The following is a 21,636-nucleotide window of genomic DNA, read 5'->3' as shown; positions in this document are numbered from 1 at the left end:
ATCAGCTATGACTTGTATAGCAGACAAAACAAAGGACTCAATTACTATGGGCAGGGAAGCAAGTGCTGGAGCACTTAAACACACAAAAAAGTAAAAAAAAGTAGCAAAAAAAAAAGTATATAGCCTTACGGAGCATTTGTTTTTTAGATGGGGGTCAGTGAACCCTATTTCAAAGTTGGAAAGAGTTAGAAGAAGAAGGTAAATAATTCTATACTATACTAAAAGTTAAATTAAAGGTGAAAATCCCCTTAATAAATAAAGGATAAAGTAAAGTATCAATTATAACTGATAACATCACTAAGCACAGTTTAACGTTACAGGCTATTCATTGTTCTTGCATATTATATATAAACTACAATTGCAAGACATTAAAAAGGTATCGTTCACATTCCAATAAACTACAAAGGCCAAGTAAAATTGCTTTCCTTGCGCTCCTGAAAATACACTGAAAATATTTTCACTTTGCTTCCTTGTTGTTATAGAAAACAAAAGCATTGATGCATATTGCAGCTTCTGTTGCACTGCTAAAAAACATGAAGCGGGGTGTAACTGGACCTGCTTGCCTCTCCTTTTCAAAAACTATTTGTGGGACCCCATCTACCACCTGTGCCCTACTATCCCCCCCACTCTAACCCAGGTATACATAACTGGTGGTGATGGTTCTGAGTATTAAGTAGATCACTGGTCCTTACAGGTAGATCTCTCTCCCCCACTGAGGAGAACCACACCACGGGTGCAATGCCGGGTATTGTATGCCTCTACATAAAGTTGTAATAAAACTTTGGAACTCAATTGGAAACTATGCACCTGGGCAGAAAACTGTAGCAACCAATCAGTGAGCACCGCAGCCTTCCTCCTGACTCCTGTTCCAAATTGAGCACAATTGTGTCTACTGACTCAGGCAACTGTGGGAACCATGATCTACCTGCAAACGGGGTGGTAGCTCTGGGGTTCCCATAGTGGCCTGGATGAATTGGCAGAAAATTGGATGCACACATCGGGTTGCCACCTCACCCCTTTAAAACTGAACACACATGGAATCCACAGCCTGCATGGCTAATTAGCAATTCATTTAGATGCATGATGCATGGCTGCACATAAATCAGTTCAGTCGGCAGCATGCATCTAAATTAATTGCTAATTAGTCATGCAGGCTGTGGATTCAATATATGTTCAGTTTTAAAGGGGTGAGGCAACCCTAAGCACACATCATTCTCTCACCAAATACACAAAATGATACCAACTGGACATTTAAAACTTTCAGCACAATTGCATGCAATTTGTATCTAAGTACAACTGCTCCCCCTGGCTTCCATGATGACACTGGAATTATGGGGGGACATTCTGCATTGTGAATAAAAGTAAATGACGACTGTGTCCGCAGTTGCACTTTAGAAACTGAGATGGGGTAAGTAAATGACCCCTAATGAATGCAAGGGGATTCTCAGGTGAAAATCCTATCTGCTCTGTATACACCTCTTGTCTTCATTTATGTGGTCACCACTTGAGTAGTTGACATGTATACAACTCATGTAGTTGAGTGTCCCTTCTAAGTAGTGACATTCTGTATTTTTGCAGCTTCTTGAAAATAGGCACAAAAACAGTGTGGCCACAGAAATACAACCCCCAAACCTACGGTATATGTATTGCCAGAGCCTATGTCATTCCTATATTAGCAGTAGAGCAATTACCCAAATTATATAATTGTGTGCACACATGCGTGATCAATGCTTCTTTGTTGTTTTTATTAGCTCCAAACTCCTTTGTGATATCCAGAATGCTTGGGACCTGGAGTTTTTCAGATACAGATTATTTTTTCATACTTTGGCACTATATCTTCAGTTTGCTAAAAATCATTTAAACGTTAAATAAAAGGATTGTTTTGCCACCAATATGGATTCATGCAGCTTAGTTTCCATCAAGTGAAAGATACTCTTATTTTTAGAGAGAAAAAGTAAACATGTATATATATAGTGCACATGCTGGAAAGGGCTTTATTCAAGTACAGGTGTATATATAATATATATATATTATCTGGAAACTCATTATCCAGAAAGCTTCAAATTAAGGGGAAAACTCCCATAGACTCCATTTTATCCGCAATTTGTTTTTAAATGATTTCCTTTTTCTCTGTAATAATAAAAAAGAACCTGATCCAGATTAAGACACAATTAATCCTTGTTGGAATCAAAGCCAGCCTTTGGCTTTAAATAATGTTTAAATTATTTTCTAGTAGACTTAAATGGGACCGGTTACCTATAAAAATGATTCCAAATCCTAATTTATCATGTTAGTCAAGGAAAATGAACTTTAATTACACTGTATAAATGATTTAAATCTTGTTTACATCAGTCTGGGAACTCACAATTATAGCAAGCAGGCAGAAGCCATTTTGTGGACACTGTTATTAAGACAAGCCTTGCATCATCTCAGAATCTTGTTTGTGCACCAGAATGGGGGACCCATCGTCCATCCCCATGCCCTGGCTACACAATTAAATGGTTAAGAGAACTGGGGGAATGTAGGGAGAGCAGTGACATTTAGGAAGCCTAAATGCCTAAGGTATAGAGGAGGGGCAGGCAATATTTGATTTACAACTGATATTTTTAATACAGCTATGAATGCTTTAATAAAAAAAGAAATTGGATTTTCATATTTCATTTGAAAAGGACTTTTATTATACAGATTTTTATGTCTGGGTGACAGGGCCACTTTAAGCTGGCCATAGACCAAAATATTTGATCGTACAAATCTCCGTTTCGGTTGTTCAGTTAATCGGACAAGTTAGAAAATTATATATAATTATAATATCTCTGCATGTATTGCCGATCTGACAATATCAGTGGGAGACTGTCACCAGCTTTGTCAGACATAACTTTCATACGATTGATAACAAGGGTTATCAATCGAGGCTTGATAAAGGGTCCAGTTGGGCCCGAAACGTTGCCCTTTGTGTGTTTATATGGGCTAAATAAAACACTGAAGATTTTTCAACATTACTGGTGTGCTACTGGATTTTCTCTATTGGATGTGGAATTTGGACCCGGCTTGCAGGCAAAGGTCTTCCAGTTTAGCACCTAGACCTACACAGGTGAATATAGGAGGGTAGAGCACTTCGAAATACTTGTTATAACTTTCATACGATTGATGTCAGGGGCAGAACATTATCTGATCTGTTCTTTAACTACTTTATTTGATCTGAATGGTTAGTGGCATATATAAATATTCAACCCAAGGTGAATACAGTACATCTTAAGGCTAAAAATGGCTTTTTATGATCTAACTGAACTAAATGAACTACAGGAAACTGAATGGGAAAAAAACTGGTTTGTACTTACTGCTACAATGCACTTACTGGAAGAATGCTAAACATAAGAAAAACTTCCTCATTCCAACTGAAGTAAGAGATTCCTCTCCTAAACCAGAATGACAGGTTTGTACTGAGGCAGCAATGCAAGTCATTATTGATATTCAGAAAGTGGCACAATGACGCTTCTGTGCATCACAGGCTAACCTTTGTGTGGTCATTCTAAATTGTTTGTTTTTTGCTCAGGTGAACTTTCCCAATAATTTCATCCAAGACAAGCAGACTTTTGTTTTGTATACATATATGCAAGGGATAATACATTCCCTACTTTGAAAAAAGAAGAGTTTTAGAAGTCACTTCAGAACACACTAAACTCCAGCTTTTCTAATGTCCCTACATTTCATAGCTTGGGGCATCTTATTTGTTATAATACACAATTAGTAAACACAATAATGCTTGTAACATAAGGGTTTTAAATTAAGCATTGATTTTATATCATATACATTAGGCAGTAAAATTCAAAATGCATCTTTAGTGCCAACTAAAACGATCCCCAAATAGCTTCCACTGAACCAGCTTAATCAAAAGAAGCATTTTTGCATGTGGCAGCCAAACAGTGAATTCCCTGTATAGCATGTTTAAAGATATTACTTTCTATCAAGCCCCCGGGACATCTATGTACTAAAGCTAAACACAACTGTGTGGGTATAGTAGTCTCTTATGGCTTTGGGACAATAATGCTTATGATTAATGGCAGAAGAATAGTGGGTAAAAGCCAGTTATTCTTTGGATTGACTACCTGTTACTAGCAGTCTTGCAAATCGTTTTAGATGCCAATTGAGATGCATTAGAAATGAAGCTAAAGTTATAAACGTCTAAGGGGTCGATTTGCAATTCATAAAGGTTGGGTCCAAACATGCTCCTGCACTTCCTTATGGTGGTCTACATTTAGCATCCGTCCTGACTCTGCTGATATATGGTCTGCGCCTACTGACACTGGGGAACTCTGGAGCTACTGATAACATGGACCTAGTTCGGGTTTCCTACATTGGGTTTCTGCAATAGGGGCACCAGACTTGCGCCCAGTGAATGGAATGGAAATAACAATCACGCGTCTCCACTTTGAAAATGCTTTATGGAACGTAAACCTTTGCATTGGGCAGAATTGCAGTGGACACAAAGATTGTTTAATAAAAATTTTTAGGGACAGGCTATGGCTAGAAGATGTGGAAATTTAGCGAGACATATCAATTGGCACAGTAAACCCTACAACTACCATGGGGCACAGTAGCACAGAAAACTCTGTGATGTGTAAGTGATGTTGTGTCTCATTAACTTCTAATTCCTACAAAGATCCATAGCAAGAGATCATTAAGTTATTAAAGCAAGAGCCAACAGCAATTTGCCCTTTTGTTTCATAAGGTAATCTTAATTATTGTTGAAATAATAGGTAATTTAATTGAATTGATCTTGGGGGATTGAGGAATGTGCACCTAATACATCTTAAATATGCCCCTTAGTCAAAGAAGAGAGCAAGCCAAAGGGGAACATTAAGAAAACAAAATACACAAAAATACCTGTGACATGACCTAACAAATATGGATTTCCACTGCACAGCCCAGTCTTTCAACAACTAAAAGTCACTTGAATACATGAAATATATCTGTTCGTCTATTATGGTTACACAATACAAAAACCGGAAATACACCCAGGAGGGAGCAGGTGATAAACACAAATAACTGAACACATGGTGTCATGAGCAACTCTCCCTTTATTCTTAGCCTTGGAGCAAGAGGGTTCTACCACCTTGCCTAAATGAAGGACCATCAAATTTTATTGTGTAAATGGCTTTTGAACCAACCACAAAAGGCAGGAATTGTTCACAGCTGATGTTGCAGGTCCTAGTTCTGTTCCATATACTTTCTAGAATCCTCCAGCCTGGCCTTACTCTTTCTCTACCACAGGGTAAAGCACTTGTGCACTGCCCCACCAGTTCAGGAGCTGTGTGGAAGTACAAGCTCGAACCTAAAAATTACATCACACTTATTTAAACATATGGAGAGTTATTTATTAAAGGTTGAGTTGTTTTTTGCCAGAAAAATGAGAGTTTTCAAGGATAGTTTCAGTTCATTCTGCCCCAAAGCTGCAAAAAGCTGGAATCTGAAAATACTTCTGCTAAAACCTGTCAAGGTCATGTAGACGTCAATGGCAGATGTCCCTTGAACCATTTGAAGATGTGTTTAGCCCTCATGATTTTCTGTTTTTTTTTTTCCTGTGGTTTAAGCTATTCGAGTTTATTTTGCCGATAACTTGAGAAATTTGAGCATTCAAGTCCCCCCCCCGATTGTATTGATTCGATTTTTTTTACATTCAGGTTTTTTCATAAATAAGCAAACATTCTAGTTATTCGAGGTTGAAAAAACCTCACAAACTGGACCTCTGATAACTAACCCCCATAGTATATGCCCTAACACTTGCACTTTTTGTACATGAATAAATATATAAATAATATATATGTACAAATTAAGAGCCATTTTTAGGCCTATAAAACAAAAAATAGGGTTATGTTAGAAAAAGTTCCAAGTTTGCTGCAGGTCACCTTTGGCAACAAATCAAATCAATAGGCAGCATTTACTGATTACCTGCCTCAAAGCAAACATCTCATTAATTGCTATGGGTTACTGCACCTGGGCAAACTGTGTGCACTGTATGCATGTACTACATATGAGGTATGTGTAGAACACAAGCTTTAAATACTGAGGAATAGAAAAGTTGCCTTTGAACATATTTAGATAAGACTATCAACTGATACTATAGTACTAGGTGGTGACCTCCTTCTACAGAACCAGTGAGTCATGAACTGTAGTGGGGTTGGAATGTACAAAGCCCAAATTGCATTAACCTGTATGTATTTTTTACTTAAAGGATGTCAGCCTACAATTTTATGGAACCCCTGTAGTCATGCTGTAGTCATTTTAGCTATTAAAATACAGGAGCCCTGGCTATAGCAAGATAAGCAACAATGCTCCAAAAAACTGGCAAAAGTATGTGCAATATCTTACAACAGAAACTGCTCTTGCATTTCAATAGCTCGTCTGATATTACTTTTCCTCTTCCGGGGGGGGGGGGTTGAGGTATGCACAGTTGTGGTGGGACAGTCCTATTCGCTCTAGAGCGATTGGCCAAAGCGCTAAGAAGATGGATAGTGTAAAAAGATGGTCTATACCATACAGTATATTTCTGATTATCTGAGGCTCCTTTTCACTTCCTCATCTGTGAGGCGAATGTGGTGATCAGAAGATTAGATTATTAAACTTTCTATATCCCAAACAGTGCTTTGCCATGTAAATGAATACCTGTATAATTTAGTAAAATTTTATCAGTTTGTGTACAGCCAGTTTGACCCAGCCTAATTTCGGAATGTAAGATAGGGTTTCTATTAGTGCCTGTTTGCCTGGGACTTTAGTGTAGTATGGGGGCAGAGGAAGAGGCAGTCTAAAGATGGCGCATGCTTGGTTAGCTTGAAGTGCTAAAGAAATATGGCATCTGCAAGTTGATACCCTCAGTTGAATACCAAAAACCAGGTGGGACTTTGTTTTGATAACAAATTGAAAATGGCTGAACATAGCAGAGTCAATTGTAAAATAACATTAGCAAATTTGTTTAGTTTATTTGGTAAAATAGTTACTTATATATTTAAAATGATCCAATGATAGTTTTATTTGCAACACAGATCTATGATGTCCAGAAAACTGGTGGCTAGGAGAACATTTCATTTTGCAGGAATTACCTCCTTATCCAATGTAATTAAATGTAGCCAGACTGATCGTTAATATGAAACGTAATGACATCACCAGCATACAACTCCACAAATACGTATATGCGCAATCCATCTTGCAAGAGTTTTGCCACCATAATGAAAATATGCAGCATTTTTAATCAAAATGTATTTCCATACCTGCGTATCCCATATGTTTATTAATATGGAGTTTCCTTGGCATTTCTGATGAAAAACACAAATACTTGCATCATGAAGCGGATGTTGGCTCACAAAAGCCCCGTGGGAATTGCTATAGTGCGTATTCCATTATTTTTTGTAGGGCTTCATTTTGTGCTTATTTAGATTCGACCGTGTGTTTTTAAAAATACAAAGTAAAAACGTACCATGTGACCTCACCCTAATTCTGTTATTGTTTTTGACTCTAGTAACAAGATTTGCCTAGAAAGGTGCCCAGCGCCATAGATATGTTTCAATTTAGTGTAAAAATGACACTACAGAGAATTGTGCAACTTCTGTAGTTAGTTGTAAATAAATCAATGGTATTATTTTGAGTGTAGGTACACCTGGGGGGCTCATTGGGGCATTATACCGAAGTGAGATTGCAGTAATGAGAGGTCCATACTAAGCATACAATATTCTGCATAAGAAATAAAATTTAAGTTTCAATGGCAGGAGTGCCAGTTAGTGTGGCTCGTTTATCAACACTGGGCGAATTTGCCCGAGGGCAGATACCCATAGCAACCAATCAGTGAATGGCTTTTTTCAGTCAGCTGCACGTAGAACAATGAATGCAACAATTTGATTGGTTACCAAGGGTGTTTCTATTGGCAGCTGGCTTTAATGTTTTCCAGTCAGTGTGTTTTATTTGCATCCAGCTTTATTGGTTGTCATTAGTTCAAAAAACCACTGTTACTACTTGCATATTCTGCCTGATACTTAGTGGGTTTCTGGCTTCCTGGGGTGATAGTGTTGACACTATGGTAAGCTCCCCAGTGTCTTAAACAACTGCTGAAATGTTGGCACCCTCACTTTTAATTTATTGTGTACACTGAGATGGCAATCTCTTTATTGTGCCCTTTCATTTGCTTACAGAATGCAACCATCATAAAGCATTTTGTGTACACATGCAATACAATTTAAAAAGTCTCTATGCAACCAATCAAAACACACAACAATGAAACAAAGCTTTATTGCTTGGTCTCTCCTGTGCTTGTGTTATAAAAACAGTGGCTATTTTCTTCCCTGCTTAAGTTTGCTGGGATGACTTCTGTAGCCAGGCTATTACAAAATAAAGGCACCATAAACAGGATTTATTTTCCAATATAGTCAGTAAAACTTATAGGACTGGAACCTTGTATATATTTGTATCTATCACTATGACTGGAAGCAGTAATACTTCTTCCCTAACCTTAAATAACCATTCATAGTCTGCAATGAAACATTGTTTTTTTAAGCATATTAGCCTAAAAAGTATCATTCTATGCAGGTTTTCATTATAAATTAATGAACATTCTTTGATTTTAAAGTTGAATGTAACTAAATATGATATTAAACTGAGTTAGAACTAATCAACTAGAATCACTATTGGGGTGCCTGACCCTTTTTTTTGCTCCACCCCCCAGTGATTATACCTGGGGGTAAATAAAAATGACATCAAGATAAAGGTAGAGATGTGTTTTGTTTTTTTTACAACAGCTTCCTCAGCAAAAAACTGGAAAAAAGTGTAAAGTAATCAGAAATGAAAACCTCATCTGTGTCCTATCTTTATGCATTGGGTAATCAAAATGTAATACAGGTATGGTATCTCTTATCCAGAATGCGCAGGTCCTGGGGTTTTACAGATAATGAATCTTTCCGTAATTAAAACCTTAGGTCTACTAGAAAATCATCAGTAATGATTAATTGTATCTTAGTTTGGATCAGGTACAAGGTGCTGCTTTATTATTGCAGAAAAAAGGTAAATCTTTTTTAAAAAGTTGGATTATTTGGGTAAAATCGAGTCTATTGAAGATGGTCTTTTTGTAATTCAGAGCTTTCTAGATAATGGGTTTCCAGATAACGGATCCCATTCCTCTATGTAGATATAATTTAAACCTAAAATAAAAAAAAAGTTTACAAAAGCAATTCATATCTACAATAATTAACGATTACATGTCAAATTGCAGTGGGAAAATATTGCCACCTGCAACTTTTCTGCAGTGGAACAAAACTGTACAAAATTAAGAGTTTTATGTAAATGAAATGCTTACTTCCACTTTCAACTTTGTAGTGATTATTTTTCAGACAGGATTCATCTTTTATACTTAGAAATAATACATGTTTACTTGTTTATTCATGTCAACAGAAACCTGCAGCAACATCTCAGTATAAACTTCCTTTACCGACTCATACTTTGCTAATTGTTGAGACTTAATGAAACATTCCAAGGTAAGCAGTGCAACTGATTAAAACTATCTTCAAATATAACCAGTATAACCTACATTGTTTGTGTCACATTTTCTGTCTAGCAGACTTTGGAATAAATAGTTAATGTGCTAATATTAGCAACTTGGCCAGCAAGTTCAGTGGCTTAGATCTGGGGTGTGTTAAGTGCTTGTGAGTGGTGAGTGGCAGTCGGAATCTTAGCTTTTCCAGTAAGAGATGATTGGATGCAAAGCACAAAGTTCAACGCTGAAGGCTCCTTACATGCATGAGTGAACAAAAAGGAATGTGAGTTTCATGACGCCACCTTCAAAAAGCCCAACAGCTTTTTTCCAGAAACTGTGGCTGAGGGAATATATTACGCAGACTGATCTGAAGTTCCTCTACCTGTGTGCTTCTGTGAATAGGGTTACTGATCAGCCACCTTCATGTCTTTTCATTTCTAAAACACAACCTGATATACCAGATCTTGAACCCCCCTCCCCTTTTAAAGCCGTGTTGACTGTTTCCAAATCCCTCTTGTTCAACCAAGACACAGTCCCTGAGAGTCTTCAAATTTTGTGTGAGGGGACAGGGAGTGGGACTCAGAAACAGCAAGTTACGTGGTTTCTAGATTATCCAAGTTACATGATAACTGATTTGGAGCATAATTTCAATATGTGTGCGTAAAACAGATCACCTTTCCAAGGTTTAGGGGTTTATTAACTTTTGTTTACACCATTCCTATAATCAAGCACATTTTCTGCCCTGTTCTACAATAACTTCTTTTAGCTTTATCTCTTTTAATGCTGAAACCACTTCACCCCAAAGCAAACGTCTCACACATTCCCTAACAGTTTGGAAAAATAATATGAACATTTTGCTAGAAATAGGAACCATTTCCTATACTGATTACTGATATTTTCTAGATTTTCAATTCCTGCATCTCTGGACTTTAAACAATTGGATTTTCTCTTTTTTACTAGCTCTCTGCAGCATATGCATTTTCATCTGGAGATGAACTGTTTACAGAGTGAATAGTAAATCTGCATTTAAATCTGTGCCACTTGAAGAGGCAATATTTCAGTGGTCATTACATGAATACAGAATACACTAAGTAACTAACTAGAATGTATATTCTAAATGAGCAAAGCAGTTAAAGAGAAGCAAATCCAACAGAACATGCTACTTTACATTGTTATAGTTGTGAATGGTTACACAATTGGTTGACTAGGATCCATATAGCTTTACAGTAGAAAAGTTGCACCCCAAATGCCAGGATTAGGTAAGCAATGAATCAGCCATCAATTGTGAATATGTTAAATTAATAGTTTGGAGAAGCACATTGGCTGGAGCCACATGACTGGCACAAGTTGTTGAACTCATCAGTGAATGTTTCCCTTTCAACACCCTCATGAAAATTGATATGAGAAATAATCAATGTGCTTAATGCTCTGGCAATAAAATTAGAAACTGTTTTGTGATGATTGATTAAATGTCACATGAGATGGACTGAAAATAAATAAGACCATTATGATAAGTCTGCCAGGAAGGGAGTGGTTTAGTAAATTGACTCAAGTATGGCACATTCATGTTTGGCTTGACAATTGGGGAGAGGGAGAGAGAGAGAGAGAGAGAGAGAGAGAGAGAGAGAGAGAGAGAGAGAGAGAGAGAGAGAGAGAGATATGAGACTAAAGCTTTTTAAGGAGCATCTTAAATATCTTATACCTTAGGGCAGCAGCAGTAAATATGGAAAGCTCCTTGAAAAACAGGTTTCTCAGAGCAACTTTTTTAGCTAAAGATATCTTACTTTACCACTGCTTGCTTTTTGGGTAATTTCATAAAAGGCACAACGTGTGCCAAAATCTATTAACCCATGCCAACCAGTCAGAAGGTTGCAATCAAACAGTTGAAGAGTAAACTAGGTGCAAACTATGCACCTTTTACGACATTACCCCTGGTGTGTGGCCGTGTGAAAGAATAAAATAATTGAATTAAAGACACAAATGACAAATGCCAGGATCAGGTAAGCAATGAATCAGCCATCAGTTGTGAATATGTTAAATAAATATTTTGGAGAAGCACATTGGCTGGAGCCACATGACTGTCAGCTGACACAAGTTGTTGAACTCATCAGTGAGTGTTTCCCTTTCAACACTCTCATGAAAATTGATATGAGAAATATTCAATGTGATTAATGCTCTGGCAAAAAAAAAGAGAGAGACAGAGAGATATGAGATGGGGTAGGGAGGGGGACTATTGGCTTGATTAATTGTGGGAATAGATAGAGATACATAGAGATTTATATATAGTAAATAGATAGATAGATAGATAGATAGATAGAGGGACTATGATACTGTTAAGTGTCTCAAATGAATCAGGTCCATCGCAATTTTATTGGCTTGATTAATTGTGGGAAAAATGATGCATTGTGTAGAAAAAAAATAGGGGGCTGTGCCCTGAAGTTGGTTTAAGGCAGCTATACACAATCCCATGGTTAGATTGCAATGATCTGCTCATCTGGCAGGACTACTGAATTTTTGTGAAAGAAAAATACTTTTATTGGCAGATGTCCAGTCTAGGACATCATGGGCTGCTGCACTCTTGAACATAGGAATGTAGATACAGAATTAACTATTTTAGTGCCATAGACAGGCCTGGATTTGTGGAAAGGCCACCAAGGCCTGGGCCTAGGGCGGCCTGGTATGTAAATCCAGCCCTGGCCATAGAGGGTAGAATCTAGCTTGCCTGCAAAGTTAATTAGTGCCAGTGCCAAATATTACATGTTTCTGGTCGCACTTTGATCTGTGCCATACCTGTAGTCAAACGTGGCCCTGCATATACAGCCGCTAGTTCTATATGGTGTAATAAATGCAACAGACAAACTTCCAAAACATACAGTTACACTTGTAGAGTAGCAGTCTTGAACCCCTCAGATCTAAATTGTGGCTAGGTTCACTAGACATAATTATTAGGGGAGAAGCTTTTAGTTTTAAAGGCAACCCAACCAAATTGCACCTTTATCATTAATATTCTTATTATTCTATATAACTATTTACGAAATCTTTACCCCATTCTTTTAAGTTTATCTAATGGAAATATTGCTTGGGGATTTACCCTTGATTTTAATGATTTTCCTTGATTCATTGACCCAGAGTGATACTGATAAGTTAAGTATCCATATATGTATTATAATCCTCTTGAGATCCTCACAAAGCCCTTCTGTCAGTCCATGATGTGTGATCAGGTACGAACAATAAACCAGCCTGGAATATCATAAGTAATTCAGGGTGTGATCTAATGACATTAGGGTATGACCTCGGCTTGTAGAAACAAACATGGTAGAGATGAGGAAATTGGTGAAATACACCTGCACATTGTATAGAAAAATATAAAAATTGTATATAACATAACATATTCATTGGCATGGACTAGTAGTGATGCATTCCGATTAGTCCTGTGTTTAAAACATATCCACCAAATCATGGCTTCTGAGTCAGCTTTTAAAGTATCTAAATCAAAATAAAATAATCCCAGTTTATAATGATTCCCATGCAAGAACAGGGTTTATGTTTCATAAGCTGCCAAGCAATTTTAATGAGATAACAAAAGCAAATATTGTGCACTTTGTACTCTTTTTACTGTGCTTAGATAAAAAGTCCTCATTCCATGCACAATAATTTTATCCTGTTATATTTCACCATACCTTAAAGGGATACTGTCATGGGAATTTTTTTTTTTTTTTCAAAATGCTGTTTCAAAACTTGCTCTTTTGAGAAATGGATTTTAGTGCAGAATTCTGCTGGAGCAGCACTATTAACTGATTCATTTTTAAAAAAATGTTTTTTCCCATGATAGTATTTAAGTCTCTTTAAAACCTATTAATGGTAAATATTTAGTAAACCCAATAGAATTGTTTTGCCACCATGGATTTTTACAGCTCAGTTAGTTAAAAATGTATCTGTGGAATATTATGAAGTATGGGGTGTTGCAGACACACAGCAGCATTTAATATATTTGCCTGTTTTGTACAATAAGGGTTGCTTGAATTACCATATCCTCTGCAGGATTAAAGAACTGTAATGAATATGTTGACTAACAACTGCAAAGAAGGAGCAACCACAAGGGCATAATCCCACAATTCTTGTGCATTTTGGTGCTTACCTCAAATATTTATAATATAAGATCAGAATATAGTGACTAGTGATCGGCGAATTTATTCACCAGGCGCATATTCCCGCGAAAATTCACCAGCGTCAAAAAAAGATGGACGCGGCCACCAGTGAAAAACGAGACGCAGGAAATTTGCAAATTTTTCTGCAAATTCGTCCATCACTAATAGTGACAGAACAATTTGCTAGTTATTTAAATGGATTGTAAACATCATTAAATGTGTAAGTACAAGCATCAATATTTTTAGTGATAATCACATTTTGTATGACATAATATGCAACATTTCCTCTTGCAACAATAGGAAGCCATAAAAGCTAATTTATGATCAGGAAGGCCAGGTGCATAAAAATGGACACAATTTACTTAATTTTATGCACTTTGCACCCTGCCTTAATGATTAACCACATAACTCTGTGTTCCCTGTGCATGTAGGTCTCCCCTCTCCTCTGACATAGCTTAAAATGATAAATAAAAAACCTTTTTTGATTTCATTTTGGATAATTTTATTTTACATATACAGGACATATAGAGAAAGCACCTAACATTAATAAAATGAACAAACTAGTTTCTGTTGTCTGGCCTAGCTAAACATTAAAGTAATATATATATACACACAGGGATTCTCGATACACCCACATTTACCTTAGTCATTATTTTGCTATACTGCATTTCCACTCCTAGGTTTACCTGTATTTAATTGTGTGTAGTGCATTTGAGCTTAATAACACTTTCACATCAAAGGACATGTGCTGAAACTAAAACTTAAGTATCACCTCAACTAAACTCTTTAGCATTTTCTACTTCAAGCTGAAATAATTAGTATGTTTTAATTATTCTTTTTTTTAGAATGATACAGACATTAATGCTATGAATCAGTTTGTATTTGGTATTTTTTTGTGGTTTTATAATTGTTTGCCTATTATGTACTGTGTATCTCTCTAACCTAGAAAGTAAATCTGGATTCAGAAATAAAAGAATAAAAACTGATTTTAAGCCAGCACTGAAACGTTACCTAGTTTTGTACTACCAAGACCCTCAACTTCCTCTCCTACACAATTGTCATAAGTGCAATGCGGTCTACGTGCATGTGCAGATCAGGTGGGAGAGAGGTTTGTTCTCTGCCTCAGGTTCGGTACCAGAATTCAAGTGTCTACTGGCAAGCTGGGGGCTTTCCAAAAAAGTTTTTTGATATAGGCTACGCCACCGAAGCTGACAAGGCAAAGGCACTGTTTAATCCCTTTTAGGTAAGGTGGCCCTTAGCCTCTCCATGTGCTTCAGGGAATGCATCAGCAGTCTTATGCCGTAATACTGATGAAACAAAATCATCCTTCCTTTTGACCTTTGATTTTATATGACATTGATACTGGAACTGAATGTACGCTGGTTCTGGTTTTTAAAACAGAAATTCAGCTTTACTAGTGCAGCAAATGCAATAATGCTTGCTGCCCTAGCAAGGCAGCCCCCCAGTTGACCTGCTCCGATGCTAATGTTTTAAGCTCGGAAGCTGTACTTTCAGTGCAAATCAATGGATCTGGGGCATGGAGTGGATCTGCTTCTGTAATATTTGAGTAATGCAACACTTTTAGGGAAGAGTTCATCATCATCATTTATTTATATAGCGCTGACAAGATACGCAGTGTTTTATAACTCCCTTAAGCAAACACTTTACTTAGCTGCAGTGCCAGATCTAAATTTCCCTTGAGTGCTTTCTTGAATGTTACTTGCACCTAATTCCACCCGTCAAGTTTTATACCCAAGCAAGCGCGTATATGAGCATCATTGGATTACTTAACTGATATTTTAGGCAGATTTTCTTTGCTTTTGTAAATTCTGATGTTGCTGGGAAAGAAGCCCTACCTTCACCAACCCTGTCTGTGCTGGCTGCCCCTGCTTGTCACAGATCACTGCTATACTGTATTGTAGTAGATCAGGCACTCAGAGAATAGTCTTACACACAAAAATTAAGAATGTAGTTCATTAGGTACACTAAGGTACAACCAGTGGCTTAACTAGATATTACTGGACCCCACAGCAAATAATATTTTCAGGTCCCCAAAATATCTAGAGGTTGACCTGTTTTACCAATATTTATTGAAATTGTATATGAATTAGGGCCTCATGGGGCCCCTATACCTCCTGGACAAGCCCCTATACCTCCCTGCAGCAGGTTCTGCTTCCCCTGTAAGTTACGCCCCTGGAAACAACAAAGGTTCTCTGAGTGCCTGTTCAACTATAATACATATTGATCTGATCCCCTGGCTGAAGGTTCAAGGCAGTGCACCTGGACCCCTTCTAATACTAGGCGAGTCAACTTGTTAAGACCTTTCTATTGATGTATCTACAGGTCACTGCTATAGTTAGCTCTAGTACTGACAGGGAATATTATCCTTAGTCATATGACCTAGCAAACACATGGAAAGGCCTGTAGGTAGCGAATGAACCAGGGTGTCAGAATAAACTCACAGTTGGTCTCTAGCATCACACAGCAATGGCTGGGCTCTAGCCTTTGTGGATTGGCAATGCTCAATATGCTCCAATTGTTACAGATCATAGCATTATGCAGTTTGTTGGGGGGTGCTAGGAGCTGGGTGCAGCCTCTGGGGGAGTTCCGGGGAGCTGTTCTTGTAATTTGCTACCCCTGCAGTAGTGCCTACCTGGTGGATAATACACTCAAAAGAAAAAAAAGTTTCACCAAAAACACAATAAAATGGTGTTGGAAAGAAACTTTGAGATGTAGCAATGGTATTAATATATATATTTGTAAGGTGTGCTGCTTTCCAGCAGATCAGACCCACACCCTCTTATGGATTGAGAGAGGTCATACAGGGGTATGGCCACCTTTGTATTGATAAGTCTGTCCAGGCCACCTGAACAACTGTAACAACCAAAAGAAAAGAGGAGGAACAATAGATAATCCCCGTTGCACTTGGATGGATCACAGGATCAGAATGCCACCCCAATAGGCCATACTGTATATACCCACATGGTCAGGCAGTTTGGAAAAAATTAAGGGACCTGCCCAACCAAATCTGGATAGTATGGCCAGCTAAAGCCATGTGGAAAGATGGCACCAGTCCATCATGTGTGCCAAAAATGCATGACATAGCAAATTACATTTAATCACAATACTTTACATAAACAGTATCGCACAGCATCCTTAAAAAATACTACATAGCCCACAATGTTCCCCAAAATTAACTACTGCACATTCACCATAGAGTGCACTGACATTCTGATCCCTGCATATGATACCCCCTTGCTTTCCATCCATGAGTATGTGGTTTAGATAAAAAAAATGGCATGTAGGCTCCGCCTCACATTTCCTGAGAAATAAGGTCACAGGTACAAAGTGTAATTTTTGAAATATAATTGCCTCCTCCTGACATTCAAATACCAGCTGAGTATCCATTGAGTGTATGACTCCTGATTAGTTTCTACCCTACCAGGTATTTGTGAACTGTTTTGCCTTTTTTCCCTGGCTGGAAAGTTTTGAAGGCTGAGAAATGTAAGTTCAGATTGTGTCCCCATCTTGAGACAAGACTTGTGTGTTTCAGTAAAAGGGCTTTACAAATAGAGTAAGACTGGCTACATGGGGTAAATTTGGCCCCGAAGCAATGCATTATTTTTACATGTTCTCTACTCTCCCACATAAAAGAAAATAATAAATCCTAAAACTCCAGAACTCTCCAGTAGCAATAAACTTAGCCTGACTTTAAAGAGGTTGTACTCATCAGTGGTGTAACAATACAGGAAGCAGATACCATAAGTTTAGGGGAGTCTAAGGATAGGGGGAGCCTGGTAAAGACTTATAGTCTCCACTAACCTCAGTTCCTGCCTGTACCCATATTACCAAATAACAATATATGCACAGGAGGGAGTGGAGGGATTGCAGGTTGCAGTCATACATCATGGGGGGGGGGGATCTGGAAATCTTTTTTGCTAGGGACCTAAGGAGGTCAGATTACAGGCCAAGTACTCATAGAATGTGTCAGTGGCAATTTGACCAATGAGTCTGACCTTTTACCTCTAAAACGATAATGCATCACATAAAACCTGCTCTAAATAGGGCAGTGTTAATTACACTGGGAATTTCATTTTACTTTGTATGAAAACCTAAATACTTACTGCTGGTCTTTCTAAAAACCTAGCAAAAGGAGCAGCAACTATAAAAAGAAACTGTAAGGCATCATGCAAAAATCCAGGAACTGTTAGGTCTCATAATGACTAGGGGCCTGTCATCTCACTGTTTACTTCTTTTAACCTTATTTGTAAATGTAATTTCCGTAAGTTTTCTTTTAGTCTTCAAGTAAAACAATGAACAGACTGCAGATGTTCATGGCCCAAAACACAGCAATGTGAAGTTACAATATTTAAATGACACACAAATAAAGGCACAATAAATGCTTAAAGGAAAACACATCAGTGTTGCTGCTAGGGACATTATGTAACTTATTTACCCCTTAAGTGGCAAACTAAGAATTCCCCCTTATTAGTTTTTCCAATGAATTACATACGAGTTACATATCTCAGCACTCAATTAGATAAACTGCTTTGAGGGGGGAACCCCTATACTACCATCAGGGTTAAATAGGTCTACAAATCTTCTGAGCCCCTTTTTTTCAAGGGGCCTGTAAGTCAAAGTCAACACCAGGATTCCCAAAGGCCAAGGTTTATTTTACAGAGCTTTGGGGGTCAAGGGAGTTTTTATAACAGTATATATATATATATATATATATATATATATATATATATATATATATATATATATATCGATATATATATATATATATATGTATATATATATATATATATATATATATTCTATATATATATATATATTCTATATATATATATATATATATATATATAAACCATCCAAAGAATGAGATTACCATTCTCTAATAACAGATAGGAAAGACTTACGGCATAGACTCAATGCTGGAGACAGGAGCAACGTAATTGAATGGGACATATCCCTCTGTTTTTCCTCTGGTCCTTGAAAGTTTAGCTTTCCACCAGCTAGCATGAGTGGTGTCTAAGATGACCATTTTGTCCCCAGCCTTGAAACTCAGCTCATCAGGTGTCCGTCCTTCATAACTGTACAACGCCACATAAGTATTTATTTGCGGTTCTCTCCGGTTTTCAAAACGTGGCGGGAGCTGTGGACCATCATGTTGAGTATTTATATGTATATTCTGAATCACAATATCATTAGTAGTATAAGAAGTCGCTCTCTTCTCATTGTTAAAGACACAGGGTAGCACACCGCTTAGGCAGCTGCAATTCTTCCTGCAACAGTTTCCCATCTTTGAGATTAATTCTTCCAGTAAATCCTCTGGTACAGTTATAGCAGAAATTCCTAAAAAACATTTCTTGCCATTCTGATTGTATTATCATTGGTGCTGGCTGTCCATAGATAAAACAAAAAAACATACAGGCTTTGGAATGAGTTCAGATGTCTTCTGCAACTATCCACTTGGGGAAAAAAAAAAGATGTATCTGGCCGTTGGTTTTTATTAACAAAAAAAGTAAGATTACAAATGAAAATATTCTTAGGAAATTAATTTTTCTTCTTTGCGGAGACCGTGCTGGGGTTTTGGATCTGGCTGCATCGTCTTCTTTGACTGAATGACAGGCTAACACGTAGTGCTGTCTGTATGAGAATACTGATGTAAGTGTTTACCTTACTTCCTGGTTAAGGTACGTTTGCTCTCATTCCTAGTCCCGCCCCAGTGAATAATTATAAAATCAAGTGGTGTCACTTGTCAAACCAGAAAAGGCAACGCCTTCTGGCAGGTTCACAGGTATTTATCTGTTGTAGAGACAGACTAGCAGCGCAGAAAACTTTACAAACGAGAAAAGCTATACTTTTATTCCTGAAAACAATGGAGAACAGAATATAAAACCGGCATACAGAACTGAATATCAGATTTCAAAGCAGCCTGAAAGTTTATCTCCAGATATTCTGCTTAAATACCTGGAAGCTGTTATGTGAGAGAATGCTAGTATGACATCTAGTAGTGACATCTTCTGGCAATGTTATGACTACAAACATAGTGTAAAGGGCAATAGCTTAGCAATCATGCGCACTATTACATTCATTCGTTCAGTTAATTTACCTGCTTTGCCAGAAGAATATAGTCTAAAAGGTAATGTAAAGTAAAAAGCAAAACCAGAAGTTTCAACTGGGGCAAAAAAGGGGAAATTGCATCTGTACAAATTTATAAGCAAAATTAATTGTCAATTTCACATGAACATTTTTCATAATATTATACAGTGTGTACTAGTTTACTTGTGTATTATTTCCTTAACAATCTAGTTATCTTTCTGCATCAAAGGGGTAATTTGCATAAATTTTTAGCATACTATAGAATGTCCTGTTCTTAAAAATGTTTAAGGTGGTATTTGTTTATAGTTTTTGAGTTATTTACCTTCCTCTTCTGCCTCTTTCCAGCTTTCAAATGGGGGTCACAAACCCAGCAGTCAAAAAAAATTATTGCTCAGAGAGACTATAGTTCTATTGTCATATTTCTATTCATATTCCAGTCTCTCATTCAAATGACTGGCTGGTTGCTACGGTAACTAGACCATAGCAACCTGAAAGCTAATTGAAATTGTCATATACATATCTCATGATAGCTTGTGCTTATGTAGGTAAATCTTGCACAGTGGCAACTGTGTGTTTATTAAATGAATCCATGTTTGTCGCGTCAAAGAGGATTAACCAATCCAGTTTAATTCAACTGCATTTTGTTCAAGTAACTGATCAGAAAGTCCATATTCCATCAAAACAAACACAAAGGGTTCTATTTATAAAGCAGCAGATTCTTTGGAAAAACACAATATATAAAGAGAAAAAATAGCAGCAGATTCATTTTTCACAGTCCTAATCCCAACGTTTTATTTCAGATGAGAGTTTTCCACTTCATGACATCATGCTGCCTTTTGATTTCCCCATGATGTCAGAATAAAGCAAACGTGGCAGATACTGGAGTTCATGTAAACGTGGACTACTCTGATTTAGGGCAAGGGGGTTACCCTGAAAGCATCATGAACTGACTCCCCCCTACATGTTATTAGCTGCTGATTTAGGCAAAAATATTGTCCCATCTCTATATACTGTATACATTACGAAACAGCCTTAATTTTTCATGAGGTGGGTGACATAAAAGAAATAAATGCTTCCTTGGCCTAAACCCAATGTCCCCTACTTGTCAAGAGAGCAAGGGTAAAAGATCAGAAAAGTCCCAGATCATTGCCCATAGAATATTACCAAATAATCCAATATTTAACATAGTATCTTGTTGCTTGGAATTACTGGACTAGAGCAATTCTTGCACATGTTAAGGCACAACCTTTTGGTATCTCCATTCATCAGCTGCTCGATATATCTCTTTTCCTTGTTTCCACATTTTCATGCCAGTCTTCTATATAACTAACAAGACCCTTACCAAAATTGCATATAGCTTTAATATTAGAAGCACAAACGCATTAGCAGAAGAAATGATGGTGAAGGATGGAGGTAAAGGAAGGGAGGGAGGGAGAGAAGTCAAATGTAAGGGCAAATATTGTCAAGATGGTGGGGAAAAAGGAAGATCACTGAGGAAACAAATTGGATTATATTATTATTATTTAAATTGTAGCACAGCCTCTTTAAGATACTTTTTCTCTGTGTACATGCTATGTTCCTGCCATGGATATTAAAAAAATGTTAGTTCCTCATTGCACTACTTGTTTTACCTGTTTCTCTGTATAAAATGTAATTATTTGCCTTTTAAATATGTATGGTTTAATGTTCAAGGTAAGAGGAGTTTTTATGTATACAGGGACAGATATAAATAGGTGAAGTTGGTTGGCCCCAGGAGGGCACTTTTGTAATTGTCAATAAAAGGATAAATAAACTTTTATAATAAGTGAATGTAAAATTGATGAGGGTGCTATTCTAAGCACTTTTGTAATTTACATTCATTATTTA

General features: G+C 37.2%; 1 protein-coding gene across 1 annotated transcript in view; it reads right to left on the bottom strand.

The window, feature by feature from the left end:
- The window catches only part of frk.L (fyn related Src family tyrosine kinase L homeolog), a 40,619-nt gene extending 21,271 nt beyond the window's left edge, over positions 1-19,348 (bottom strand). The window contains exon 1 of the mRNA XM_018263287.2: positions 18,585-19,348. Within this exon, the coding sequence (XP_018118776.1) occupies positions 18,585-18,967 (383 nt within the window). The 5' untranslated portion in view covers positions 18,968-19,348. The remainder of the gene's footprint in view (positions 1-18,584) is intronic.
- Positions 19,349-21,636: the final 2,288 nt, after the last annotated feature.

This window comes from Xenopus laevis, chromosome 5L (genome assembly GCF_017654675.1).
Source record: "Xenopus laevis strain J_2021 chromosome 5L, Xenopus_laevis_v10.1, whole genome shotgun sequence".
NCBI classification, from domain to species: Eukaryota; Metazoa; Chordata; class Amphibia; order Anura; family Pipidae; genus Xenopus; species Xenopus laevis.
Note: the sequence above shows the minus strand (reverse complement) of the source record. Positions and strands in the feature narration are given on the sequence as shown.